Raw genomic sequence first — 22,800 nt, 5'->3', positions numbered from 1 at the left:
AAGATGTACTTACCAAATCCAATGGATGTGTCATGATGATGGGAACGAGTGTTGTTGGGGGGGGGGAGAGGGGGGGTGGGAGGGGTGGGGTTGAATGGGACCTCACATATATATTTTTAATGTAATATTATTACAAAGTCAACTAAAAAAAAATACTAAAGGGAGTTCTGCAGGAGGAAAGAAAAAAACAGGAGAGAGTTGGAGGAGAGTGTAAGAACAAATAAAATAAAAAAAGAGAAATAAAAACAACATATAACTTACACAAAACCAAAAAAAAAAAAAAATTTAACTAGCCCCCTCCAACTTCAAAGTCTCATTTTGTAAACAGTTGCCTTCTTTACAGAAGAGCCTCTCTGTGGGCTAGTATCTTGGAGAAAGTATGTTTTTCTTCCTTTTAATGCCTGCCTATTTGCTATTCTTGTTCTTGTGCCTTTCTGCCAGCTTTGGTGTCCAGCATGACGGCAAAGAAAACGACTGCGAGCCCTTGGATCGGCACCCATATATTATGTCCCGCCAGCTTCAGTATGATCCCACCCCTCTGACATGGTCCAAATGCAGCAAGGAGTATATCACTCGCTTCTTGGAGTAAGTGACAGTGTGTCACAACAGCCTTACTTGGGTATCTTTAAACCAGAAGTCTCTTTGAGTTTTATACAAAGGATCAGCTGCCTGGAAAAGCTCAGTTCCTCCCATGGGCCACAGTATTATGCTGAAAGGCTGGGTTCCCCTCCTGCTTCTGATTCTTTGAGAAGTAGATGAGTTCTGTCCTCCAGCCACAGCCAAGTGGACATTCCAGTACTTTGCTGCTTGTGCCTGTCCCAAAGTGGCTCTTTCTGATCTGATTGTTAGTTAAGTCCTTGTCTCCTCATATAATACCTTTTCTTTCCTTTCCATAGTCTAGGGAGGACAGCAGGAACAACCAGAACAGATCACCAAGCCCTGTTGGGGTGATGATATTCTAATTTTCCCACTGTCCATATTCCTTAAATAACAATTGAACTAATGATGTAGGGTGTGGTTTGCATTTCCTTATTGAGAACACCTCCTTTAGGTCAGGAGGATTCTCTTCCTTTTGAAAATAAATTTGTCTTAAAGGAAAAAGGATAAACTGGAGGAATGGAGGTTTCTGTTGAATGAAAGAGGTCAAGATAAAGGAAATAGTAAGCAACTGCACTCATTTTTAATAACCTGTTTATAGCCGAGGCTGGGGTTCCTGTCTTGATGACATCCCCCGAAAGAAAGGCTTGAAGTCCAAAGTCATTGCCCCCGGAGTGATCTATGATGTTCACCACCAGTGCCAGCTGCAATATGGCCCCAATGCTACCTTCTGCCAGGAAGTAGATGTAAGTATTGGGTATCTTGGTCCATCTGGCGGGTATATGCGGGACTTGAGATTTCCAGCATTCTGAAGGAAGCGTAAGGAAACATCTGGAAATCTGAAGATCCAGACACAGAAATGGAAGCTTTCTATTTGTGGCAAGGAGTCTTTAAGGCAGATGAATCAAAGTTGGGATCATTTATATTCCTTGATACACTCCATATTCTGTGGAGTCAGCAATCCTTTGTAAGGAGGCCGTGGTTGAGAAAGTTCTATAGTGATTTTCAAGAATCACAATTAATTCACACCTGTAGGCTCCATAGCAACCTACTTAATCATCGAAATTAACCGGATTTTGTATAGATTCTTGACTACACTGCAGAAATGAATTTCAAGAGCATGTCGGGTGAGTTAGGCCAGTAATTTATTAAGGTAGGGAGGGGAGGGAAATGGGAGAATATAATAGATCAAGGGTCCCAGGTAGAGAGGAAGGGGCTGAAAAATGATAAAGAGGGCTGATTCACAGGCTACAATTTCCCATTATAGGTTATAAATGCCCAGGTTTTACTTGCATGTTGATCCATGTGGGGGGACATGGAAAAAGCAGGGCACAGAAGGCAGGAACAGGGCTTGACTGGCACCGGGACGGGCACTGGGACAGATCAAAGGCAAAAGAGCAAGGGGCCTTCGTGCTTGCTTTTTAAACCATTAATTATTCTGCCCCTTTGCTAATGGCAGGGGAGGAGTTCCAGCTGCTTGCTGTTTTGATTGATTACCCCACCCATCAATCCTCCAGGAGGGGCCAATTATGAAGTCCTTGGGGAATATCCAGGGCTTCTCCTGGCTTCCAGAGGAAATCTTGTTCTGAATGGCAGAATCTTGTGGAGGAGTCTTCCAGCCGCCATCTTGGGGATATTGATGTCCATGTGGACTCTTTGCCAGGTTCCAGATCCATTTATTGATTCCCTATCTTACTAGCTGCCTTCAAAAGTCATTTTTTTCCCTGATTCTTCCATCTGGTTGACGAGTATCACCAGATCCCAAGACAGAAATGAGTTATCCCCAATTAATTCTTCTCCCCTATTTTCAATGTCCAAATGATAAGTCAAGCCCTGATATTTTACCTTCTCAGTAGTTTGTGGCTCTGTCCTGAGTTCTTCATTCTTACTGCTACTGTTTTAATTCCTTCTCTATAATGTCTCCTTGCTATTATAATTACCTTCTACCCTATCCTCCCCCATTCGAATTGTAGCCTAAGTTATTTCCAAGACCACACATCTACCATGGCCCTCCTCTGCTCTTAGTGTCCCCACTGGCCACAGGATAAAATCCCAAATCCTTTGTGTGGCACTTTAGGCCCTTTGTACCCCTTAGCATTATAGAATCTAAAGAATGGAAAGAATACCAAAGGAAAAATATGGAGAGAACAAATTTATATCCATTCTTTTTTCTTTTTCTTTTTTTAATAGTTTTCTCTGGACTTCTCCTTTTTTCCCAGATAAGCAATATGCTAATTCTGCCTCCTAAATATCTCAAAAATTCATCTTTCTCTACATGACTGCAATAGTACCCTCCTTGGTCTGATGCCCCGCAACTGATTCATTGCCCAGAGTACAGCCAAAATGACCTTCATAAATGGAAATCTGAATGTATTCCCTTCTAATTAAAATATTACAGGGACTCACTATTCCCTTGCATTAACATTCAAATTCCCTAAAATGTCTTGAAAAGAGCTTCAATGTTTGTCCTATCTGTTATTCCCTGGCCTTATCTCTTAAAATATTACTTGAACCCCTACTAAATCCCCCTTGGAAACTCTCCTTCATATTTTTTATCTCTGTGTGCCTCTATACTGTATATTATGTAATTTTTTTTACCTTTATCTTTCAATTCACTAATTCTCTTTTCAAATGTGTCCAGTATCCTGTTCAACCTGTTCATTGAATCTTAAATCTCATTTATCGTACTTTCTACTATACTTTCTAAAGCATCTCATTTTTATGGCCTTTTCTTCCTAATTCAGGTTTTATAATGATTTTTTATTTCTTTAATCATATATATCAATTTTTTTGGCAATTTATATTTGGATAATCCCAGTGTCCAAATTCTATGTGGATCTGTTTCTGCTCTTTGAGGTTTCCTTTGATTCTCACTCATTGTTCCTTGTTTCCTTTTGTGATTTTTGTTTTTATCAAACTTCATGCCAGGTTACTCTTTAAGACTTAGATGGCTGGCACATTCTCTCAGAACAAATTTTCACTGCTATTCATGGGTAACAATAAAATAAAATATTGATCTAATGTTTTCTGGACTACACAAATGGTATAAGGGCCAGTGTGGATACAAATTCTTAGGAGTACCATTCCTTCTAGAGTTAAAATCAAAACAGGAAATTCCCAGCTGTGGACTTTTTAATTCATCTTTTCACTTGGGGTAATCCTTTATGTTTGTGACTTTATAGGGGGGCTGTAAATCCACCTCCACACCCTGCGATAGGCCCTAGGTTTTTTTTTTTGTTGTTCGTTTGTTTTTGTTTTTTTTAGTGGCAGATAGTTTTATTTTATTTTTCCAAATTCTACTCAATTTATTCATTTTTAAAAAAATATTACATTAAAAAAATATGAGGTCCCCATTCACCCCCACTGCCCCCACCCCATCACTCCCCATGAACTATTGTGGTTAATAATCGAGAAAATGTGGCATTGGTGTGGAAAAAGTGGCCATGGTGGCTGCTGGGTGCGGGGACTGGGAGGAAGAGATGAGATGTGGAGGCATTTTTGGGACTTGAAGTTGTCCTGGGTGGTGCTCCAGGGACAATTGCCGGACATTGTATGTCCTCCCATGGCCCACTGGATGGAACGTGGGAGAGTGTGGGCTATGGTGTGGACCACAGGCCATGGGGTGCAGCGATGCCCAGAGATGTACTCACCAGATGCAATGAATGTGTCATGATGATGGGGGAGAGTGTTACTGTGGGGGCCCTAGGTTTTGACTCCAGTATTTAAGAGATGATTAAAACTAAGATCTAGTTTTACCAGGTTTGAATTTCTAGATTAATATTTTTGTTACATTTTTAGCTTCTGGAGATTTCTTTTACCTTCTTGCCAGCTCAGAGATGCATTTTAAATCCACAATTTCAGATGTTTTATTAGAAGAAAGGATTTTCAGGGTATCTATTCTGTTGTTTACTGGAAACAGACTCTCTGACTTTCTCCAACTAATTCCTCTCTTTTTTTTATTTTTCTATTTTTTAATTTATTTCTCTCCCCTTCCGGCCCTGCACCCCCCCCCCCCCCCCGTTGTCTGCTCTCTGTGTCCATTTGCTGTGTGTTCTTCTGTGACCGCTTCTATCCTTATCAGCGGCACCAGGAATCTCTTTCTTTCTGTTGCGTCATCTTGCTATGTCAGCTCTCCGTGTGTGCACTGCGCCATTCTTGGGCAGGCTGCACTTTCTTTCACGCCGGGCGGCTCTCCTTATGGGGCACACTCCTTGCGCATGTGGCTTCCCTACACGGGGGACACCCCTGCATGGCAGGGCACTCCTTGCACACATCAGCACTGTGCATGGGCCAGCTCCACACGGGTCAAGGAGGCCCAGGGTTTGAACTGCAGACCTCCCATGTGGTGGTCGGCCACCCTATCCTTTGGCCCATGTCCGCTTCCCTAATTCCTCTCTTGTACTCTATATTTATCCATACAAAATGACCTCCATTTCCTGAAAGTGCTGTGTGCTCCAGAACTTTGCATATTCCAAATCCTCGGCAACATCCCTCCTCCTGGGTCTCAGCCTTTATGTCACCTCATATTCTATTCTGCATTTTCTTTGGCAAAGCCTTTATTAGACTCTATTATAATTGCTTGCTTGCTTGTTTATATCCCTTCCTGACTATGTTGTAAGTCCCCTGAAGGAAATTTCATTCTTGATACTCAGCAGGGCCTGGTACATAGCAGATATTCAATATGGAATGAATGGAGATTTTAGATTCCTACAATATCGCATTCAAGTTAACCTAAAACTTTTATATTTAAAAAACACCTGCCATACCAAAAAAATATACCATCATCCTTTTTTATTAAAGCTTATTATTTTGAAATAATTTGCAACTCAAAAGAAGCTGCAAAAATTATTCAGAGAGTTCTTGTGTATCCTTCATTCAGCACATTATCCTTTATAAGTACATAATGAACTTACAAAAAAATAAATCCTTGGGGGTGTTACTAAAAATGATAGTGAAGAGCATGAACAGATATTGAGTCTGCCCTGGAGATTACCAAAGGGATTGGGTTTTAACATTCGAATGCAACAGGTGATTACATGTTCACTCTGAGCAGTGCAGCAAATCAGAACTGTAACTCCTACATAAAGCTGAGAGTCTAGAAAAGCTATGCCTCACTAAAGGGATGAATTATAAGAAATCCAACTTCAGCAAAGAAAGATGATAAAGAAACATCCTTTGTCTCAGCCTGGGTTTGGAGGAAAATCACTTTCTCCCTGGAGAATTCTTTACCATATGCCAACCTGATGTTAATTTAAACCTATACTCCCATAGGTTTGAGAACCCTCATGCCACAATACACAAACAAACAAGCAAAAACATAAAAATGGGTTCTAGCTTATTAATACCATGTGATGCCTGGCAGAAACAAAGAAACTGTCCTGGAGTTGCCAATAAGGATGCATTGAACTCTAATACATAAAGCTTCCTTCCCTGCCCCTAATTCAAAATCAATTTTAAGCTAAGTAAGAAGAGACAATAAACCATCAAAACTTTCATTAATTGAATTTTTAGGTAGAGTTAATAAAATACACAAAAGAATTGAATATGAGAAAGGGAAAAACACTATAAAATATACATAAGGAAGAAATAAAAATGAACAAATACCACTTCTGCAGATGAAAAACATGGTTACTGCCTTAAAATCTCGGTGGATGTGTTAAACAGCAGGCTTGACAGAGCTAAAGAAAAGATCATTCACCTGGAATTCAGAACTGAAGAAATTACTTCCCACCCTGCTTGAGTGTTTCTCAGAGATGTGTAATGGGGGAGACTAGCCTTCTCTGATATAAATCCAGAGTTCATCAGTTTTCATGGTAAGAAAATTGAGAGCTAGGAAATATGAAAGTGAAATTGAGACATGAGGGACAGAATAGGAAGGTTCATCAACTATGAATTCCAGAAGAAGAGAATAAAAGTAATTAGGGAAAGGCAAAATTTATGAGAGCTATTGCGGTCACCCCTCGGGCTGAAGTGTGGTTTGCTGGCCTGGTGGGGGAGCAGCTGCGGCAGGCCAAGCCGCTGCCCCCATAATAGGGTGGCTGGTCGGACTCACCGCCACCCCTGAAGGGAGCTTGGCATGGGCGCAGAGTACCCTCGGGTCTCCCCTTCTTGGCAGCCATGCTTCCGCGGCTGCCCCTCCTCCCGGATGGCGCCACACGATGCCTTGTGGGGCGGCACCCTTCTTCTTCTTTCTCCCTGCGCAGGCGCAGGGCGGAAAATTCCAGTCTGCCCTTTTCCCCTCCCCCGACAGCAGCAACAGCCAGGCGTGGGTGGAAAAATCCAGTCTGCCCTTTTCCCTCCCCCTGACAGCAGCAACAGCCAGGCGTGGGCGGGAAACTCAAGTCTGCCCTCCACCCCAGCAATAGCAGCCACCAATCCCTAAACCCTGCCCCTTCCCCCAGCAACAGCGACAGCCAATCCCTAACCACCACCCCTCCCCCGTCCAGTACCGCCCACTGACCTTTCGCCGGCAACCAATCAGAACAGGGCGTGGCTTCGACCAATCAGCCTTCCCCAGCCCCTATAAAACTGTTGCCTCTCCCTCAATAAAGTGGACTTGCGTGTTTACCTTGTCTCCGCGGTAGTTCTTCTGCCGTGCGCCCTCCAGTCCTGAGAGCCCCCGACAAGGGCCTGGCCTCCCTTGTCCCCAGTTCGTCGCCTGCTTCTCCGGGCGACCCCTTCGTCGCCGGCTTTGCCGGGCGACCCCTTCGTCGCCGGCTTCGCCGGGCGACCCCGTCAGCCGAACCGCGCAACCCCTTGTGAGACCGATCCCTCGTCTGCTGCCGGACCGACCCCTCGTCCCAAGTGGGACCGACCCCTCGTCCCAAGCGGGACCGACCCCTCGTCCAGAGCTGGACGGACCCCTCGTCCGCAGCCAGACCCCACCTCTACCGACCGAGCAAGCCGCCGCAAGCTATGATTGAGAGTTTTCCAAAATTGTTCAAAACATGAACTCTTATGACGAGAAAACACATTGAATCTAGAGCACAATGAGTGAATGGAAGGGTAGAAGATGGGTAGATAGGAAAAAGACTTAAAGGTTAAGTAGAAACAGATGAGCTATTTCAGATGCCATATAAGAATCCTGTCAATCTTCCCAAGGGTTTCCAGTCTTCCCAACACAAGGTCGTTCCCAAAGGTATAAGAGAGAAAATATGCAGTTCATTCTCTGGCAGCTAAAACAAGCTGACTACTTTGAGTAATAAGTAAATAAGCTGGGCAGAATAGTTACTGTTTCCTTAATTTGCCAAGTTATAACTATCCCAGCTGGTTGTCGTGAGATTGCCTTCCATCCTCAGTTTGGATTTACCATTGACGGCTGGGGTCACCATTTACCTGGCCAAGGACAAAAGTGCTGGACATTGTGCCACACATGTAGCAATAGAGGAAGTGGGGTTTATCTCCCATTTCCCTATTACCTCCCTCATACAGATCATTATTTATGAATGATGGCAAAGTCTAAATTAAGTTTGAACTGAGATTTCTCTAATGATTAATCACTTTTCATCACTATTATTCACTAACAACAGCAGCATTCATTGTGGATGTGGATGTGTATGTATTTTAACATAATTGTAGAAATAGATTATTGTGCAAGTTTTGCTAGCACAGAAAAGTGAAATCTCACATTCTTTTTCCAGAACATTTGCCAGACACTGTGGTGCTCAGTAAAAGGATTTTGTCACTCTAAGCTGGATGCTGCTGCAGATGGGACAAGATGTGGTGAGAAGAAGGTAATGTGTCAGGCTGAGGAAGAAAGGTGGGATGACAGAGGACAAAGAGTTTTGGGGGAGAGCTAGGGAGAAGGCCCTGAAGTGTGGCTCTTTCTGGGTGAAGAGCAGTGGATGAAGATAACACAGTCAGACTTGCCAGAGGAAAGGATTCCATTTCTACTACTCCTTTTGAGTTTCACTGAGAAGTAATAGGAAGCAATGAGAGGGCTGAGGCCCAGTTCCACACTTTACTTTGTAAACATCTGTCCCAACCTTACCTGTTGAACTTCTGTGTAGTTTCAGGCAACAGCATTTGCTGGGCTTATTACTCACCTTCATTTTGACTTTTTCTTTCCCCATATTGAATTCTGGAAAGGATAAGCCACTGGCTTCTTCTTTCCAAAGATGTCTCATTTTGTCCCTCTAGTCCCTTCTTTCTCATCATCTGACCGTATTACCTTTCTTGAAAGTCTGCTAACTTTACTAATCAGGAGAGTCAGATACCCAGTGATCACAAAGATGTTAGATATTCTGCAGATGCTGAGAACATGCAGTTCACCTGGGCCTAAGGCCTAGTTATTTATAGGGTATCTCTATTCTGCTTGGGTGTGGCATGACCCATCACTAAGATTATAGAACTTGGTCAAAATATACAGTGACTAGAAATAATGAGGGAAAGGAGGTCAACAGATAAAACATACCCAAATCCTCCAAGATATGTGGTCATTTCTAACAACCAACATGTTGTTAGAACTTCTTTTGTTTTTCATTTTGGTTTTTCACCCTTCTAAACTGATAGTTGTTGAAGGATTGCCTTGAAGAGGAAGAGAATTTTTTTTCTGAGTCACTTCAGACACCAGAACTGGAAACAATTGGTAGAGTTATAGGAAAGCAGATTTTCTTTTCTTGATATAAGAAAGAACTTTTTAACCACTAGTGTTCTGGGCAGTGAGATGGGCTGTTTTGCAGGAGGGTGACATTAAATACCCACAGAGAGGCTATAAATAATAGTACTTACATAAGTGCCAGTCTGCAGACTACTGTGGTAAGCAACAAAATAGGGAGCTTGCACCAAAAAGTAAATCAACCGTGTTACTAAACAGCTATTTTACCAAGCATAAGAAGCTGACATATTTTTCATAGCGAGGCTTTGCCAAAGAAGTAAGTAGTGTGTAAATTTACATACTGGTTGCAACCTGCTATCGATTTATGTCCTGCCTTGCAATCTGCTAAACAGACGTTGAGCCCCACTCCTGCATTGGCTGCAACTAGGCACCATAAAGTTTCCTTTCCATTACTGAAATTCTCTGATTCTAAAATCCAGGACTCCTAGAGGAAAATCCTTCACGAGCCCATCTTTCTTCTATGTCTGATGTGTGGCCATAGGCAGCCTACTGCTCAGGGAAAATTGGGTCTAAATTTCTAGGAATCTTGGCTCAGCTTGCTATGGGAACGTTCCTGACACATGCATCTCCTGCCTCTTCCCTTTCCAGTGGTGTATGGCCGGCAAGTGCATCACAGTGGGGAAGAAACCAGAGAGCATCCCTGGAGGCTGGGGCCGCTGGTCACCCTGGTCCCACTGTTCCAGGACATGTGGGGCCGGAGCCCAGAGTGCAGAGAGGCTCTGCAACAACCCTGAGTAGGTCCAGCCAAATAAACTTCCCTTCCCTACACAAGCATTGGGAGATCAGTTTTGGATAGCATAACCCCAGAGGGAAATAAAATGAATTCCCCGAAACAAAAGGGAATTAGAAGATTCAGAGAGTGGAGAATGTGTTTTTGTTGTTGGGATTTTTTGTGTGTGTGTTGGCACTGGACTCTTACAAGCCCTTGGATAAGGAGACTGATTCCATTTGGAAAAATGAACAAATTTCTTCATAAAGTACAATCTGTATGAAAGTTGCTAGATTAAGCAATCAAATCCTTCTAAGTAATTCCGTTCCATCAGTAATAGAAATGCTTTCAGCCCATTTAGTTACTCTCCATTTTTTCCTGATAAGATTATAGCTTGCTTGCCATCATAATGAATGTGAAATTTTATAAAAATATTTTTGTCCTATTAGGTAACTAGTAAAATAGGCACATTTCTTAATAGAGAAGTTATAGGTTTACAGAAAAATCATGCAGAAAATATAGAGTTCCCATATAACCCCTCATACCCGCAGGTTCCCCTATTATTAACAGCATGCCTTGTTCTGGTAAGTTTGTTACAACTGATGAAACAATATTGTTATAATTATACTATAACTTTAGTCCATAATTTACACTATTGTATTTACGCATTGTAGAGGTCTATGAAAAATGTTTCAAATTTTATTCTAGTAACATATATGCAACCTAAATTCCTCTTTTAAACAAATTCAAATGTATAATTCATTGATGTTACTTACCTCCACAATGTTGTTCTATTACCACTATTACCAAAACTTTTCCGTCACCCCAAATAGAAACTCTATACCAATTAGGCATTAACCCTCATTCCTGACACCCACCCTGGCCCCCAGTGACCTGTACTCTAGTTTCTGACTCTACAACCTGGCTCATTCTAATTATTTCATACCAGTGAGATTGTACAATATTTGTGCTTTAGCCTCTGGCTTATTTTATTCAACAGTATGTCTTAAGATTCATCTGTGTTGCACACGTATCATAACTTCATTCCTTTTTCTGGCTGAATAATATGCCATTGTATGCATATAGCACATTTTGTTTATCCATTTATCTGCCGATGGACACTTGGGTCCATCTTTTGGCAATTGTGAATAATGCTGCTATGAACATTGGTAGGGCACCATTTGTCCAAGTCCCTGCATTCAATTCTTTTGGGTATTTATCTAGAAGTGGGATTGCCAGATCATGTGGTAATTCCATGCTTAACTTTCTAAGAAACCACCAAACTGTTTTCCGCAGTGCCTGCATCATTTTACATTACCACCAACGATGAACAAGTGGTCCTATTTCTTCACATCCTCTCCAACACTTGTTATTTTCCATTTTTCAACTAGTAGCCATTCTAGTGTGAAATGTATTTCATTGTGGTATTGATTTGTATTTCCCTAATGGCTATTGATGTTTGAGCATCTTTTCGACTATTTGAATATAGCCTTTGGAGAAATGCCTATGCAACTCTTTTGCTCAATTTTAAATTGTATTGTCTCTCTTTTTTGTTGTTAAGTTGTAAGATTTCTTTAAATATTCTTGTATTAAATCCTTATTGGATATGTGGTTTACAAATATTTGTCCCATTCTGCAGTTTGACTTTTCACTTTCATGAAGAAGCCTTTGATACACAAAAGATTTTAATTTTATGTCCCACTTTTCTATTTTTTTCTTCTTATGCTTATATAAAGTGTACTGGTGTAAAGTCTGAGTTGGTATTGCTGGTTTAACATCTAAGAAACCATTGCCTAACACAAGGTCCTAAAGATACTTCTCTATGTTTCTTTCTAAAAGGTTTATAGTTCCAGTTCTTATATTTAGATCTTTGATCCATTTTGAGTTAAGTTGTATATATAGTGTGTGGTAGGAGTCATCTTCATTCTTTGCATGTGGCTATCAAGTTTATCCAGCAGCATTTGTTGAAGAGGCTATTCTTTCCCCAGTGAGTGAACTTGACACCCTTGCCAAAATCATTTGGCCATAGATGTGAGGGTTTGTTTCTGTACTCTTAATTAATTCCATTGGTCTATATATCTGCCCTTGTGCTAGTACCATTCTTTTCCAATTACTGTAGCTTTGTAATATATTTTAAAATTGTGAAGCGTGAGTCTTCCAACTTCCTTCTTTTTCAAGGTGGGTTTGACTCTTTGGAACTCCTTACCTTATAAATTTGATGATTGGCTCTTCCATTTCTGTAAAGAAGGCATTGGATTTTTTTTATTGGGATTGCAATGAATCTGTAAATCTCTTTGGGTAGAATTGACAATATTTAGTATCCAAACCAAGAACACAGAATGTCCTTCAAAGTTTTTTTTTTTTTTTTTAAGATTTATTTATTTATTTAATTTCCCCCCCTCCCCTGGTTGTCTGTTCTTGGTGTCTATTTGCTGTGTCTTGTTTCTTTGTCCGCTTCTGTTGTCGTCAGCGGCACGGGAAGTGTGGGCGGCGCCATTCCTCGGCAGGCTGCACTTTCTTTTCATGCTGGGCGGCTTTCCTCACGGGCGCACTCCTTGCGCATGGGGCTCCCCCACGCGGGGGACACCCTTGCGTGGCACAGCACTCCTTGCGCGCATCAGCACTGCGCATGGCCAGCTCCACACGGGTCAAGGAGGCCCGGGGTTTGAACCGCGGACCTCCCATATGGTAGATGGACGCCCTAACCGCTGGGCCAAAGTCCGTTTCCCCTTCAAAGTATTAAGCTCTTTGATTTAGTTTACCAATGTTTTGTAGCTTTCCACATAAAAGTCCTTTATATCCTGGGTTAAATTCATTCCTAGATATTTGATTCTTTTAGTTGCTCTTGTAAATGGAATATTTTTCTTGATTTCCTCTTCAAATTGCTCATTGCTAGTGTATAAAAAGACTACTGATTTTTATATGCTGATACTGTACCCAGCCAATTTGCTTAATTTGTTTATTAGTTCTAGTAGCTTAATTTTGGATTTGGGGTAGCTTCTATGTATAGGATCATGTCATCTGCAAATAGGAAAGTTTTACTTCTTCCTTTCCAATTTGGATGTCTTTTTCTTGCCTAATTGCTCTGGCTAGAACTTCCAGTACAATATTGAATAGCAATGGACTTCCTTATCTTATTCCTGATCTTAGAGGGAAATTTTTCAGTTCTTCACTATTCAGTATTTTGTTTGTGGTGGGTTTTCATGGTTACTCTTTTTCATGTTGAAGAAGTTTCCTTCTATTCCTCATTTTTCTAAGTGTTGTTTTCTTTCTAAAAGGGGAGCTGGATTTGTCAAATGTTATTTCTGCATCTATTGAGATGATCATGGGGTTTTTTTCCCCTTTATTCTATTAATGTACTTTATTACATTAATTGAATTTTTTTATATTGACCCACCCTTACATATCTGGGATAAATCCCAATTGATTACAAATCTTTTAATGTACTGTTGGAACCAGGTTCTTAGCATTTTGTTGAGGAATATTGCATCCATATTCAAAATGGATATTGGTCTATAATTTTCTTTTCCTGTGTTATCTTTATCTGATTTGGGTATGAGGATGATGTTGGCCTCACAGAATGAAATAGGAAGTGTTCCCTCCTCTTCGATTTTGTGGAAAAAATTAAGCAGAATTGGTGTTAATTCAACTTGCACTGTTCGATAAAATTCACCAGGGAAGCCATCTGGTCCCAGTCATTTCTTTGTTGGTAGGTTTTTGATGCCTGATTTAATTTCTTTACTTGATTTTTGGTCTATTGAGATTTCCTATTTCAGGGTAAGTAGTTCATGTGTCTCTATGAATTTGTCCATTTCATCTTGCTTATCTAATTTGTTGGTATATAGTTATTGACAATATACTCTTATAATCCATTTTATTTTTGTGAGATCAGTAGTAATACCCCCTTTTCATTTCTGATTTTAGCTACATGCCTCCTCTATCTTTCTTTTTCTGTGTCAGTATAGCTAGAGATTTGTTGATTTTATTGTCCTTTTCAAAGAACCAACTTTTGGTTTTGTTGATTCTATTATTTTTGTATTCTCTTTTTCATTTATTTCTACTCTAATCTTTGTTATTTCCTTCCTTCTGATTACTTTGAACTTAGTTTGCTGTTCTTTTTCTAGATAGTCCAGTTATGAGGTTAGATCTCTGATTTGAGATCTTTCTTCATTTTTTAATACAAGCATTTAGAGCTATAAATTTCCTTCATAGGATTGCCTTTGCTGCAGCCCTTGTGTTTTGGTATGTTGGCTTTTCATCTTTATTCACCTCAAGATGTTTCCTAATTTCCCTTGGAATTTCTTCTTTAATCCATTGGTATCTTAAGAGTGTTTTGTTTTATATATTTATATCTATATGATATTAGTATAGCACCCCAGTTATCTTTAGGTTATTATTTGCATGGTTTATTTTTTTCTGTCCTTTCACTTTCGACCCACTTGTCTTTGAATTTAATATGAGACTTATAAGCAGCATATAATTGGGTCATATATTTTATCCATTCTGCCAGTCTCTGCTTTTGATTGGAGAGTTTAGTCTATTTACATTTAAAGTAAGGACTTGTAATACAAGATTTCTGCCATTTTGCTATGTGGTCTTCGTAAGGCTTATACCTTTTTTCCCTCAATTTTTCCATTAATGACTACTTTCATGTTTACTTTTGGTTTTTGTTTATTTTTTGTGGGTTTGTTTTTGGAGTGCACCACTTTGCTTTTATTGCTATATGTTTTTCAAATATTTTCCTCATGGTTACCTTGGGGCTTAAATTTAATATCCTAAATCCATAACAATCACATCTGATTTGATACCAACTGAACTTCAGTAGCATACACGTGAGCTAGGCACATTTTGAGGGTTATTATTTTCAGTGTTTAATATAAGGATTTTGTAAACCTGAAGAGTCCATTGTAGCCTGTTAAACATCCCATGGAGGTTATTTTACAAGTTGCTTTTGATGTTTTTTATGAAAATTCTTGATTGTTTTCTTTTTTAAAATTTGTAGGAAAGTATTATGTATGAATTAAATTTAGCTCCCTTATTTTCTAAATATATATTTTTCTCTTAATTTCATTGTTCTTTGGTGTACTTTTTCCCAGGTGTAAATTTTAAATGTGATGTCTCCTGCAATAGAAAATGTATTAAAATTCTTTTATCTAGATTTACATTAGTATGATTTGAAGAGTAAGAGTCATATGGAAAAAAAAATCAGGCAATAAATTTAATTTCTCCTTTTTTATTAATATATATTATTATATGTATATCTATATAGAACTGTAATTATGTGCATGTGTGTAGATACACACATTATATGTATACTATAAATATAATACACTCTTCTGAGAGTTAATAACTTTCTATCTATAAAGAGGTTAACACAATATCTAGTACACAGTAATTGTCAATAAATGAGTTTTTATAGTAGCTATTAAGATGTTTTCATTATCATTTACTACATATAAATGTTTGTATTTGAAGAATTTTTGCAGAAATTTAAAAAAATTTTACCCATGATAAAAGTTGTTTTTGTTTCTGTGACTTCAGAAATTCAGGATTTACCTGAAGAGTACTTTATTTTTAAAGAAAGTCATTATTATACAGTTTGCTTCAATTTGATCAGAATTACAATTTCCATTTTGGAGATCAAGGAGTACACATGATTTGTTCTGGGTCATACTGTCAAAACTGGGACGGTCAGTGACGGGTGGTTATCAGGGAAGGGACATCCTGGTTGAGGAACTGATGAATGACTCACTAACTTGGCTTCAGGGGAAACATGGTCCTAGCTCCATGTTAGGGACTACAGTTTGTCATAGAGTCTCCCAGGTAAGTGGACATGTCTCATCTCAGTGACTGGTTTGCTTACAGTGGTTGAGAACAGTGCTAGGCTAGATAAGGTTACAGATTCAGGTCCTATATGAACCAGTTGGCCTTGACAATGTATCCTTGATGATGGTCCTCTCTCTCATGAGAACTGAGTGGGCTTTGGCTCAAAATAGACTCTCAGTGATATTCGTTGGATAGAAATTAATTGAAGATGCATTCCAAACATAGCCATTAGTCACCAGAGAAGCTGACTCAGAAAATAATCACTCCATCATCATGAATAGAAAACCAGCCTATACCTCCTGCAAGGAGTGAACTAATGAAGTTACTGTCATGTGAACTGAAGGAACAGAAGCTTACTCAAGTCACATTAAGAAAGGTGGGGATGGGGTGTAGAAAGTCTCATGGAGAGCAAAGTACAGCAAAGCCTCACAAGAACTGCAGCAGCAACCATAACTAGCCAAGGCTGTCAGCGTGTGAGGTCTCAGTCTCAGAACTGCCTGTCAGACAGTGAAATACAGTAGATAAAGGCTAAGGCTATGGATTAAGGCAGATGGCTCAAATCATGACTCTGTCACTGCGAGCTGGGCACTTTGGGAAGATGTTCTATTTTTCTGTATCTCTAGAATATGGCTCCATCAACACTAATCACTTAGCATGTATATTCGTTTTCTTTTACTGCTATAACGAATCACCGCAAACTTAGAGGATTAAGATAACACAAATTCATTATCTTAGAGTCCTGGATGTCAGAAGTCTGAAATCAATTTCACTTGGCTAAAATCAACAGGGTTGCTTTCTTTTTGGAGGCTTAGAGGAAAATGCATTCTCTTGTCTTATCCTTTCTAGAGGCTTCCTACATTCCTTGTCTTATGGCTCCATCTTCATATTACTCCAGCGTCTGCTTCTATTCTCATATCTCCCTCTCTGACCCTGATTCTCTTGCCTCCCTCTTCCCCATATAAGGGTCTTTGTGATTAAATTATTCATGGTAATCCCCCATCTCAAAGTCCTTAACTTAATCACATCTTCAAAGTCCCTTTTACCATGTAAGTTGACATATTCACAGTTTCTGAGGATTAGGGTGGGGACAACTTCATGGGGTCCTGATTCTGTCCTGCCACATCATGCCTCAGTCTTTGCACTGAGAAGCCACTTGCCCTCCATTCTTTCAAACCATTCTCCAGGACTACCCCTTCCATGAAACCTTTCCAAGCAGCCTTCCTTTCACTGCTCTCCCTCTTCTCCAAACTTATTGTACTAATAGTCAGACACATAATTCTTATCTTAATTTCCTTACATACTTTATTTCTTTTTCCTCAACAAGATTGTAAGCTTCCAGGAGGCCCAGGGCATGCATTGATCTTTGTTCTCTCTCCTCCCTTATTATGGTGCTGATCACATGGCAGTATATAAATATTAGTTAATTATTATTTACCATAACCAAAAGATGCTATCATTTTTTGAGCCCTTACCCTTTAGCTACTCTACTAAATCTTTATAAGCATTGACTCATTCAATCCTCACAACAATTTGTGAGGTAAAAATTATTATGCTCTTTTTACAAGTGGAAAAATAAATGGAGACAGAGAAATTAAGCCACTTGTTCAGGATAATCTAACTAATAAAAAGTAAAGCAGGATTCAAACTCCAGGCATTTTATCCATTATGCTACAGTGCAATAGTAGTAAGCACAATCCATGATTTCAGATGCAGCAAGGTGGAGCACCTGTCAGCCTTCTCAGAGGACACGCATGTCCTCCTCTGTGAGCAAATCTGATGTCCTCCCTTCTCCCCTTTTGAGAATCACAGCCAGAGCAAGATGTTAATCCTGTTGGGAATATTATTACCTTGAAGTGTATTATAAGGGAAATAGAAGGATGAAAATTATTAATCTAAAATAAGATTAATATATTCATTCATTGAACGTTTATTAAGAGCCTGCTATACTGAAAGTACTACCTAGGTACCAGAGAGGACATAGTTTCTGTTATGTCATCAAGGAAATATCTTTGAAGGTGATACATTCAGGAGGTGCAAAGAATAGATACTATTTAGGAGAAAAAAAGCTATTTCTAGCAGGAATTCAAAAAGGCTTCATGATGGAGGTAGCATTTATTTGGCCCTTAACAAATGGGTAAAATATGGATACAAGAGGAGAAATCTATCCAGAAGTATGGAGAAGAAATAATAACCAATCCAGCTTGTACCAGTGGAGCAGTGTGCAAATGAAGGGGAGTAGAAATAAAAGTGCTAAAGTGAGTTAAGGCAGGATTATGCAGGCTTTGAATGCTTAACACAAGAGGTTGGGCTTGATCCTGTGGCTTTTGAGTGTCAAGGCATGTTGTTAAACAGGAAAATAAAATAAGGTAATTTTAAACATTTATCAGGTAATATTGTATATAATATGTTGAGTGAGGGAAAAATGGGCAGAGAGGTGAAAGGACCAGAGATAAATGTTGGATTAGTTTGGTAGTTGTGGGAATGGAGAAGAAGCAACAAATATCATGACAGAACCAATTAGACCAAGCAACTGATGGATGTTCCAGTCAAGGAAGGGAAAAGACAGACAATTCTGAAATTTTACCACTTTTAATTTGCAAATAGGAAACATGGAAGGAGTTGATGTTAGATGTATACAAAGTATCCAATAATATGCATCCCTTTTTAGCATATATTTTGAGTTTGAAATGCCAGGGGCATATCTAGGTGGAAAAGAAATACAATTTCAAAATAGGCAACTTTATACTTAGGACTGAAATGTTAGTGGAACAGAAAATGTGTGAAATTGGAAGGATTTATTTAAGAGATGAATTTTGAAGGCAGAGAGAAACATAGTTTGGTAAGGAATGAGCATGGAAAGATAGCAGGGGATTTTTAAAGGAAAATGCTGGCCTTAAAGGAAGTTAAAGAACAGCTTGTCTGTTTCATTGATAGACCAAAGTTTGGAGGGAAGTACTGTACGGGAGAAAGAAAACGTTATCGCTTGTGCAACATCCATCCTTGTACCCGAGATGTACCAACATTTCGGCAGATGCAGTGCAGTGAGTTTGACACTGTTCCCTACAAGAATGAATTCTACCACTGGTTTCCAGTTTTTAATCCAGGTAAGGAGCTGTAGTTGTATATCTCAGATTCAGAAAGCATGTATTTATATGTCAGGGTGTCTGTGATGCCCTACAACATTCAACAAAAACAACCACCAAAGAATTATACCATCAGGGCCTGATCTTCAAGAGTTTCATATTTTAGAAGATTGAAACATTCATCTGGGAAGCTGATGAATAAATGTTGAAGACTGAATATGTCCACCTCTCTGCTGGGCTCTCTGGGGGATAAAAGAGAAATATCAAACATGGTGATGGGTTTCAAAACAACTGAAGTGCCTCTGAGGGAAAAACTGAGCATGGAGGAATTCAGTAACTAACTGCTAATAAAAGACTATTGTTGGGTTATGTGGAACTGATTATGATTTCTTCAGAAATTCAAAAAAGAAGGTTATCATGGGTTTGGAGTAATTTCAAAGAAGGCGTCAAGGAGCAATGGCTAAAACTTAAGCATGGGTAGTCATTCTGTGGGCAGGAGGAAATGGGTCACTCCAAATGGTGTGGTCACTCCAAGTGGGAGGAAAGGCAAGATGGTGGGAATGCCTTCATCAGAAATGAACAAAAGCCAGCTCTGGGACAGAAATCAACATTTCATGTGTGCAAGACAGTTTAAGAAGGGTAAGAAGTAAACTAAACCAATAATAAGATGCATGTCAGGAGACTGATATATAACTGAGTAGGACAATGCAACAACAGCCTTGGGAATGTTTCTTCTGAGTCAGGACAAGGGTCACCTTCTGTTCTGAAAATGAAGAATTAATGACTAGTAGCTACAGAATAACATCAAAAAACATCTTATCTGTACAAATGGTTATTATTTTTTTCTTTTTCCCCTACTCCACCCTGCTGTTTTTGCTATCTATGTCCATTTGCTATATGATCTTCTGTATCTATTTCTCTTTTTTTGTCTTCTCTTCTCATCTTTCTCCTCTAGGATTCACCGGGATTTGATCCTGGATACCTCTGGTGTGGAAAGAGGTTCCCTATCAATTTTACCACCACAGTTCCTGGTCTCTGCTGTGCTTCACCTTGACTCTCCTTTTCATCTCTCTTTTGTTGCATCATCATCTTGCTGCATGACTCTCTGCGCAGGCACTGGCTCACGATGCGGGCACTCAGCTCACCACATGGGCACTGGCTCACCATGTAGGCATGCTTTCTCTTCTTCTTTTTCACCAGGAGGCCACAAGGATCGAACCTGGGTCCTCTCTTCTGGTAGGTGGAGGCCCTATCACTTGAGCCACATCCGCTTCCCTGTTATTATTTTAATGGGACTTGCAACAGAAGATGTTTCTGAGAAAAAGGGATTTATAGCAAGGGAGTAAATGATTAATATATGCTAATCAAATTTTTGTGATTTTTAAGTTCTGAAGTTCCTGTGTGGCAGGGCATAAGAAGAATAATAGCTAATGGCCAAAGAGTTAGAATTACATATTTGGGCTGTTAGGGCAATGATGAAGTTGAGTCCTTTTGAAATAAAGGTGGTACACTCATCATAATAATGCTTGAGATTTAAATAGAATCAGGCTTTAAAGAAAATAACATAAGTTTTGTGGGAAACAACCTGGGGGAATCTTCTAGCCAAGCCTCTTATTTTATAGATTAGGACTCTGGTGTCAAGGTGGGAAAGGATGGAATTATAATGCAGGAATAAAGAAGATATTTGCAGATCACCCAAAGCCATTCACCACCTGCTTCCTCCTTGCTCTCTCCTACCATAGAAGAAGGAAGACTCACTAATCCATAAAAGACTCCCTAACCCATCCTGTTGGCACTTATTTTAGCCAATTCTGACCACAGACATAAAGATGGAAGCCTCACTGGATAAGACTTCTGGGAAGGTTTTTAATTGGGACAGATTTAGCTGGTTCTAGGATGCTTGCCTGTCTGTCATTTGCCCTTCCCCTCTCACTGCCTACTAATGCAGCAGCCAGAGTACTACCACGAAGTTGGAAGCCCCAGGCTAAGACGGCTAACGGTAGCAGAAGGCTAACTTTAAACTCTTACCTCTTGATTATTTGCTATGTGAGAAAAATAAACTCCTGTCCATTTAAGGCAAGGAACAGCAAAGTTTTCGGCTACTTGCAGCCAAACTCTTTCCTAATGATAACAGAGTATATTAATCTTTTATCAGTACTTGCTCTGTGCCAGATACTTCACTCAGCACTTTATATGCATTTTCCTAATTTTTATCTCCACAGGAAAATCCCATGAGAAAATCTAAATTTTTGACCCACTTACAAAACTAAGGTACAGCAAGATAATAATGCCCACCACCAATTTTCACGTGTACCTTCAACTCCCATATTCTGGTCCTTTATACTATTCTCCACAGAAGGTACCAGGGCTCCTTGAACATACCATCTCATAGGGCAGGGGAAATATGGAGCCTATTCTTTCACTCATTAGTTTGCTATTGTATGCCTACTATGTGTTTCAGTTTTAAGAGGTTAGGCTATGGAGTGAACAAAACTGACAAAGTCTCTGTGACCTAGAGCTTATGTTCTAGGGACACAAAGTAAAAAAATAAAAGTACCACGTCCATTGATTATAAGTGCAAGCTAAGGGTTTTGGGAAGTACAAGGTGAAAAATGGTTATCTGGAGTGATAAATGTTAGCCTTCATCAGTATGATGCTTTAACCATTAATAAAACTAACATCCCTAACTTGTTCATCCTTAACTTATTCCTCAGAGAAAGTCATTGTTAACAACAGGTTTTTCTTTGCAAATGGAGAAATACTTGGTTGATTCTGCAACTTTCTTGATTCACTGAACATTAGATCATGGCGTCACGGTTTGCCTCATTCCTTTCAATGACTGCCTAGCATTCCATTGTGTAAACTTTATTTATCTGTTTCCTTCTGGATAAATTTTAATTGCTGCAATGAACGTCCTTGGCTTCTATCACTAAGGCCAGTTTGCATTTTTATGACTGAGTTGCTAATCTCTCAAGATCCAGATGATCTCTTTGTTAGTTGATCCAAAAATTTCTCCCTAACATTGCTGATCATGGTCATGCTAGTTAATTAGGAAACATGTAGATGTAATGGTCTACTAGTAGTCATTGGAGAGGTTAATAGTAAGAGGCACCACATTTAAACAGCTGCCTCATGCCCAATACTGTAATAGATGTTTTAATGTTATCTTCCAGACAATCTCCTTTGTGCAGACTGGAGGCCAAGGGGGTCTCTTGGATAAGATTTAAGAGTCAAGGCTGGGATTTGAATCCCTATGGCTCTACCTCCAAAGCTTGTATGAGAGGGAATCCTTGAGGCTGTGTTTATTTCTGCCTCTCCTGGGCTTTTGAGTCCTCACCAACTTGTGTAATGACTCCTCCTTCAGATGCCCTGAGTGTCCTTGAGGACATTCCAGTCCAGTTGAGGCGTCTATAAATCCATAATCTGAGAACTGCAGAGCTGAAAGGACCTCAGCCATAGTTGTGTAAGAGGAACACGTTTTTACCAGGTCCACAGTTGTAGTAATTCCTTTAGAAAAGCTTTAGTCAGAAAAATACCTACTGGCTGAGAGAGACATAGAACTCCTACTTAAAGTAGGAATTGAGTGCAGAATTGAGTAGAAATGGCGAAAAGAAATAATCTTATGAGGAAGAGAGTATTTCAGAACGATTTATTTTGTTTTGTGTATGTGGGAATGAATTTGAATGAGGTTTATCCAAAACAAGTCTCTTGACACCAATAAGGGAAGTTTGGAATGATAATAAATGTTAGCACAATGGCAAAGACCTTCAAAATTCATGTTTCATGATGAGGAAGTGAAAGTAACTGTCATTTGTTGAGCACTTACTCTATACTAGGCAACATGCTTAGTGTTGAACATACGATCTGTTTTAATATTCACAATTACCCTGTAAGGTAAGTATTATTATCCTCATTTTTCAGATGAAGAAGTTGAGGCAAAGAAAGGCTGAGTAATTTTTCAAGATAAT

The 22,800-nt window shown here is 39.6% G+C and overlaps 1 protein-coding gene across 1 annotated transcript in view; it reads left to right on the top strand.

Moving 5' to 3' along the window:
- The window catches only part of ADAMTS12 (ADAM metallopeptidase with thrombospondin type 1 motif 12), a 392,811-nt gene that overhangs the window by 258,250 nt on the left and 111,761 nt on the right, over window positions 1-22,800 (top strand). The window contains exons 8-12 of the mRNA XM_058307631.2: window positions 442-585; window positions 1,199-1,343; window positions 8,238-8,330; window positions 9,803-9,948; window positions 18,684-18,853. Of these exons, the coding sequence (XP_058163614.1) occupies window positions 442-585; window positions 1,199-1,343; window positions 8,238-8,330; window positions 9,803-9,948; window positions 18,684-18,853 (698 nt within the window). The remainder of the gene's footprint in view (window positions 1-441; window positions 586-1,198; window positions 1,344-8,237; window positions 8,331-9,802; window positions 9,949-18,683; window positions 18,854-22,800) is intronic.

Source organism: Dasypus novemcinctus, chromosome 2 (genome assembly GCF_030445035.2).
Source record: "Dasypus novemcinctus isolate mDasNov1 chromosome 2, mDasNov1.1.hap2, whole genome shotgun sequence".
Taxonomy (NCBI): Eukaryota; Metazoa; Chordata; class Mammalia; order Cingulata; family Dasypodidae; genus Dasypus; species Dasypus novemcinctus.
This window is presented reverse-complemented; position numbering and strand designations above follow the sequence as displayed.